This window comes from Gekko japonicus, unplaced genomic scaffold, assembly GCF_001447785.1.
Source record: "Gekko japonicus isolate JY-2015 unplaced genomic scaffold, Gekko_japonicus_V1.1 scaffold3576, whole genome shotgun sequence".
Lineage (NCBI taxonomy): Eukaryota > Metazoa > Chordata > Lepidosauria > Squamata > Gekkonidae > Gekko > Gekko japonicus.
The window spans coordinates 1-6,824 of record NW_015163196.1 but is presented as its reverse complement, the minus strand read 5'-3'; the positions used below and the strand labels follow the sequence as shown (position 1 = coordinate 6,824).

The following is a 6,824-nucleotide window of genomic DNA, read 5'->3' as shown; positions in this document are numbered from 1 at the left end:
CAGACTACGCCCTGGGTTCATCGATGGCCCCTGGTGGACTCCTGGACAGTCTCTCTCTCTCTCTGCCTAGCCTACCTCACAGGGCTGTTTTAAGAACTAAGCAAGAACGGGAGAACCGTGTCCACCCTGCCTCACATCCTTGGAGGACGGAAGGGGGAAAATGTATTAGGTAGATCAGAGGTCCCCAATGTGGTCGCCCACGGCACCCACCGACCCCTACCCCAGCGCCCACCGAGTGTTGTTAGGAAATGGGCGGGGCCAGGTAGGGCTTTTGCCCAGCAAGGCTTCTGATTGGCCACTGGAGATCTGATTGACTGTGCAGATTTAAAACAAAAACAGAAACATTTTGGCAGTACTTCCCACCCCAACAACAGGATCTTCCATGTGACTGAAGGTAAGCCGTAGCAGCCATTTTATGGCAGGCTCCACCTCCTTTGGCAGCCATTTTGTGGCGGTGCCCATCTGTACCGTGCCAGAATTCCAAAGGTCCCCCCGCAGGCTCAAAAAGACCGAGGATCTCTGAGACAGATATTAAACGGACTACTGTGTCTCGGAAATAAGGGTGCATCTCTCTAAACAGACCAATCCTATTGTCAGAACGGGTTCTTTGAAGCACAGCACAAACCCTCGGATCGCTCCGACATACCTCTGCAAGTCCTTACCAAAGCGGAAAGCTGCCCTACAGATCTCCGAGCCACATCCAGACACCACAAATTACATTATGAGCCCCATACAAGCCCCGTAGAGCACTAAGGTCTACTAAGCAGGGGTCGTTTCCTTCAGGAGCGCACAGGAGCGGAGCTCAGTGGAGCCTGAGCGGTGGGTGTTGCCTTCGGACACACTTCCGGTGATGTCAGAGGGTGTGGCATATGCAAATGAGTTATGTAAATGAGTTATGCTAATGAGCTCCTGCACCTCTTTTTCTACAAAATGACCCCTGCTACTAATCAACATCTTTTCGTAGTCCCCTGTCCCAGGGATGTCCGACACCTTGACCAGGGCCCGGGCCTTTTCAGCCCTGGACCCCCCATCTGGTGGAATGAGCTCCCGTGTGAGATCAGGGCCCTGCGGGATTTATTACAATTCTGCCAGGGCTTTTGGTTGAGGCAGCGGACGTCCCCTCCTTTTGGCTGCCTCCCCCCTCCCCCCCCCCATCAGCGGCCTGGATCCTTAATTCCTTAATTTTAATGCCAATACATGGGGCTGCCTTTGTCGCAAATCCGGAAGCTGCAGCTGGTGCAGAATGCTGCGGCCAGGCTGTTGATGGGTCTTCCTAGCCCGGGACCACATCCGGCCTGTGCTGAAAGCACTGCACTGGCTGCTGATAGCGTACCGGATTCGCTTCAAAGTGCTGGTTCTTACCTTTAAAGCCCTATATGGCTGGAGTCCAACATACCTTTCCCCATATGTTCCCCCGCGGGCGCTACAGTCAGGGACGCAAGATCTCCTGATGATGCCAGGCCCCAAGGAGGCCAAGGCTGGCTGCAACCAGGGCCAGAGCCTTTTCGGTGGCGGCTCCTACCTGGTGGAACGAGCTCCCGGAGGAGATCCGGGCCCTGCGGGACCTTGTGCAGTTCCGCAGGGCCTGCAAGACGGAGCTCTTCCGCCAGGCCTTTAAGTAGGAGCCGCCACTACTGTACCATCGTTATGTTACCACCATTACCATTATAATTGGAGTTATAAATAAATAAATAAATAAACCCTAACCACTAAGCTATCTGATATCCGTCAGAGTGTACACGGTACTTAGGATCGGTGTTATTTTTACCGCTGTTTTAAGTGGTTTTGATTGTATCGCGTTTTGTATCGCTGGGACCCGCCCCGAGCCCGCTTGCGGGGAGGGCGGGATATAAATCCAAATAAATACATAAATACCTAAATAAAATAAATAAAATGATTCCTCCCAGACACAACGGGGGGACTATGTGTGGCCAAAGGGTGAGGCGGTAAATCAGCTGGGTCCCGCCTCCTGGAACCGTGGAGCCAAATGCAAAGTCACAAGACGGGAGGAGGTTCGGTGGCTCCTGCCGCAATTTCTCCCCCCCCCCATCCACTGGAAACTGCCTCCCTGTCAACAAGCTGCCAATGTAATTATATGTTCCCTGATGTTCTGTACATGGTTCTATATATGCTTTCATATGACTGCAATTTTCCCCCCTAGTAGGTCAACTATTCGCTTGTGTACGCTTGCGCATGTATTCATTGTACTTGCATTCCAGTTAAGCTAGGCTATGCTGTAACGCTATCTTCTTTCCAAGGTCACAGGTGGTTTAGAGACGGTCTTGTATTCTCATTGCTTTGGCTTAATGAGCAGAATCGGTGAGAAACGTTTTGTGTTGATAAAAGACTCGCCGTTGCTTTCCCAGGATTTTAAGCGCGAAAACCTGCTATCCGAAAGCGAGCGGGGAATCCTGATTATCGGCAGCGCTGCAATTATGAATTTGCTTTAACCTTTGTGGCTCATAGTGTGTGTGTCATTCTGAACAGAGAAGCTGTTCAGTGACTCATGGCTTCATTAAAGTACCCTTTTCTATATGTGTTACTCCTTTGATTGTCGTGGGACCTGACACTCCCCCTGGAGAGGGGCGCCGCAAACCATGTGACGGACAGCCCCGCCTACCTCGAGCTCCCCAGGCCCAACACCCGATCCACGCTCTTCTCGTCCCGCTCGGCCCCGTCTCGTTTGCAGACCTCGGCGAGATCCTTGGGGAAAGAATTTCAGAGATAAACTTTCAGAATCAGCACACGGGTCCCGAGGTGGTGGTGGTGGGGGAAGCGACCAGGAAGATGCTACAGCACTGAGCTGTAGGGACCTCCTCTCCCGTAGGCGCCGTTCAGGGCCAACGCGCCCCTCCCCACCCGGCTGTCGGAGTGAAATCGGGCCGCTCGCCTTCAGCTCAGTGGAAAACGAAGCATTTCGTACCTCCTTGCTCAGGCCGGTCGGCTGCTTCTTGACGTTCTTGTAGCCCCTGAAAAGAGGGAATGGGGAGAAGAAGAGAGTTGCCAAAGAGAAAGGCAGGTTAAGAAGTCGGTCTCCAGAGCCATTTTGGTGTCGTGGTTAGGAGCGTGGACTCTAATCTGGGAGAACCGGGTTTGATCCCCCCACTCCTCCACATGCAGCGGCTGGTGTGACTTTGGGTCAGTCACAAGTTCTCTCAGAGCTGTTCTCTCAAGGGCAGCTTCTGTCAGAGCTCTCTCAGCCCCGCCTACCTCACAGGGCGTCTGTTGTGGGGAGGGGAAGGGAAAGGAGTCTGTAAGCAATCCTCAGATTCCTTCGGGTAGTGAACGGCCGGGTATAAACCCAATCTCTTCTTCTTCTCCATTGCACCTCCGGTTCCTTTCAAGGGGCTCGCGAAAAATGGTCCACAGGATTGTGCCTTCCTCCCCACACACACTCACCCCTGTCAGACCACTGCATCCGCCACTCCGCTACCCTTTACGGCACCCAAAATCTAAGACGGGGGTCCTCACTCCAGCGAGGGAGCTGATTCCCAAACCTTCCTTCCAAGTTTGGAGCTGGGGAGAGGGACCCATCCCTCTTTAGGCCACAGCCCGGAGGTGCCCAGAAACCCCGGTGGGGGGAAAGCCAGGTCCACACGCTCATGTACGATCCTATGGCCATGGATCTTATTTGGCAGGCTGGATATTACGAGATGTGAGACGCCGTCAAGCAGGGCTTTTTGGTAGAAAAAGCCCATTGTCAAAACCCAGGGCTTTTTTTTGTAGCAGGAACTTCTTTGCATGTTAGGCCACACACCCCGTAATGTAGCCAATCCTAATGAGTTCCTGCTCTTGGGTGTGGCCTATTATGCTAAAGAGTTCCTTCTGGGTGTGGCCAACTCGGGAGCCAGCCGGAACTCCGTTCCTGTGCGTTGCTGCCCAAAAATATCCTTGCCGTCAAGTATCCCAAGTCCCAAGTCGGTTAGGGGCTTAAAAAGAAGAACACACACTTTGAATTGTGCTCGACACAGATGGGCAAACAGTGGAGATCTTTCAGCACAGGGGTGATACGGTCCTTTTATTCACCTCCCAACTATAACCAACTAGCTAACTAAGAAGAAGAAGAAGAGAAGAGATTGGATTTCTACCCCGCCCTTCACTACTCAAAGGAGTCTCAGAGTGGCTTACCATCTCCTTTCCCTTCCCCTCCCCACAACAGACACCCTGTGAGGTAGGCGGGGCTGAGAGAGCTCTTGACAGAAACTGCTCTTTTTCAAGAACAGCTCTTATCAGAACTACAGCTTGCCCAAGGCCATCCAGCCAGGTGCAAGTGGAGGAGTGGGGGAATCTAAACCCGGTTCTCCCAGATTAGAGTCTGCGCACTTAACCACTACACCAAAGTGGTGAAGACGACGAAGAAGAAGAGGAGGAGTAGATGATTGGATTTATACCCCGCCCTTCACTACCCAAAGGTGTCTCAGAGCGGCTTACAAACTCCTCTCCCTTCCCCTCCCCACAACAGACACCCTGTGAGGTAGGCAGGGCTGAGAGAACTCTGACAGAAAGTGCTCTTATTTAAGAACACCTTTGACAGGACTACGGCTTGCCCAAGGTCATCCATCCAGGTGCAAGTGGAGGAGTGGGGAATCAAACCTGGTTCTCCCAGATTAGAGTCCGCGCACTTAACCACGACGCCAAACTGGCTCACCCGTTTCATAGTCTATTTTAAAAAGGGATACTATTCAACCTCCAGTTAAGATCGCTGAAGGGAGAAGATTGACCCTGGCAAGTGAAAAGGTTCTATGTAACGGTGGAGTCTGAATCTGGTGAAAATATCTAGCAGGATGACCCACTTGAATTCTGGAGGAAGAAATTTATTGATTTATTTTTCTTGGACTTCTATCCTGCCCTCCCCTGCAATGCAGGGTGGGTTACAAGAAGAAGAAGAGGAAGAGGAGGAGATTGGAATTATACCCCGCCCTTCACTACCCAAAGGAGTCTCAGAGCAGCTTACAAACTCCTTTCCCTTCCCCTCCCCACAACAGACACCCTGCGAGGTAGGCAGGGCTGAGAGAGCTTTTTCGAGAACTGTCCTGTCAAGGACAGCTCTGAGAGAACTTGTGACTGACCCAAGGTCATCCAGCCAGGTGCAAGTGGAGGAGTGGGGAATCGAACCCGGTTCTCCCAGATTAGAATTCGCGCACTTAAACACTACACCAAACCAACCAACCAACCATCTATCTATCCATCTATCCATCCATCCATAAAAAACTATAACCTGGTGGCGGTTTTTGGGGCCAATTAAAATTTCCCATCTCTTTTCAAAGGCAGACCCAGGCGGAGTGCATTACAGTAATCTAGCACAGATTACTGACCATCTCCAGGTGTGGAAATCTACTGGAATTACATGTTCCCTCTAAGCTGTGGAGTCTCGTGAGCAAATATTCTACTTTGTGATCTACTGGCATTCAAGTGGTGAGCAAGCGATTGGGCTCCTGTGTCAGTCAGTTTGCTCTGGAGCCCTCCTTCCCGAGCTAAGAAAAAAGGGGTGAGCCAGAGGCTAAAAACCTGTGAGCTGGCTCACACTCATGCAGCTTAGAGGGAACACTGATGGCAACCGAGTTCCAGACGACAGAGATCAGTTCGCCTGGGGAAAAAACGGCTGCTTTGGAGGGTGGGCTCTCTGGCATTAGAACCTGCTGAAGTCCCCTCCCCTCCCCAGGCGCCGTCCCCCAAACATCCAGGAATTTCTCAACCTGGAGTTGGCAACCCCAATTTCAAAGAAAGACAAACGGCTTTGGACTTTCCGCCTCCACTTGCAATCATCGCAGGGGCACCTGGTCAGCCGCGGCGGGAACAGGATGCGGGACAAGATCCCACGGGCCTCTCCCTAAATCCCTGACACGTCCAGTCATGCTTACAATGCTGCCAGCATTGCCTCCTCTTCCGCCCGGCGGATGGCAGCCAGTTCTTCTGCCCGCGAGAGGGCCGCCTCGCTCTTCTTCTCCTTGGCGTACCACGTGAGATCTTTCCCCTTCTGCCAACGGCCCACTGGGGCCATCAGTGAGTTCCCTGCAGATTGGGGGGGGGGGGGGAAGCAAACAGAAGACAAAATCAGGGCAGGAGGGGGACAGGCAACAGAGGAGGAGGAGGAGGAAGAGGAGAAGAAGAAGAAGAGGAAGAGGCAGAGGAAGAAGAGGAAGGAGAAGAAGAAGAGGAAGAGGAAGGAGGAGGAGAAGAAGAAGAGGAAGAAGAAGAGGAGGAAGAGGAAGAAGAAGAGGAAGAAGAGGAAAGAGGAGGAGAAAGAGGAGAAGAGGAAGGAGGAGAAGGAGAAGGAAGGAGGACGAGGAGGACGATATGACATCTCAGAGCGGCTCACACTCTCCCTTCCCCTCCCCACAACAGACACTCTGTGAGGTAGGTGGGGCTGAGAGAGCTCTTTCCAGAACGGTCCTTGAGAGAGGAAAGCTCTGAGAAGAGAACTTGTGACTGACCCAAGGTCATCCAGCAGCTGCAAGTGGAGGCGTGGAGGATCAAACCCGGTTCTCCCAGATTAGAGTCCGCGCACTTCACCACTACACCAAACAGGTTATGGGAAGGCGCTAAGTTCAGTGGTGGAGCCCATCTTGCGATGGAGAAGGTTCTGGGTTCATTCCCTGGCATTTCCAGTTACAGGCAGGAGGTCTGGGGGCTAGACCCCTGTCTGGGTCTCCAGAGCAGCGGTCAGAGGACACTATCCCAGGTGAGCTATAAATGGCCGACTCAGCATAAAGCAGCTTTGTTCAAGATAAGATGGAGAAGATTGTCATGTAGTAGGGTTAGATTCCGCGTAAGGTTCCTTCCACCAAGGAAAGTGCCCCCACTGGTGGAAATGATCCATCCAG

At 52.5% G+C, this 6,824-nt stretch overlaps 1 protein-coding gene across 1 annotated transcript in view; it reads right to left on the bottom strand.

Annotated features, from left to right (window-relative positions):
• LOC107106936 (chromosome unknown open reading frame, human C1orf35) overlaps positions 1 to 6,012 on the bottom strand; it is a gene marked incomplete at its 5' end in the record, with an annotated part of 14,752 nt that extends 8,740 nt beyond the window's left edge. Inside the window, 3 exons of the mRNA XM_015407152.1 lie at positions 2,621 to 2,703; positions 2,924 to 2,969; positions 5,862 to 6,012. Coding sequence (XP_015262638.1) covers positions 2,621 to 2,703; positions 2,924 to 2,969; positions 5,862 to 6,012 — 280 coding nt within the window. The remainder of the gene's footprint in view (positions 1 to 2,620; positions 2,704 to 2,923; positions 2,970 to 5,861) is intronic.
• Positions 6,013 to 6,824: the final 812 nt, after the last annotated feature.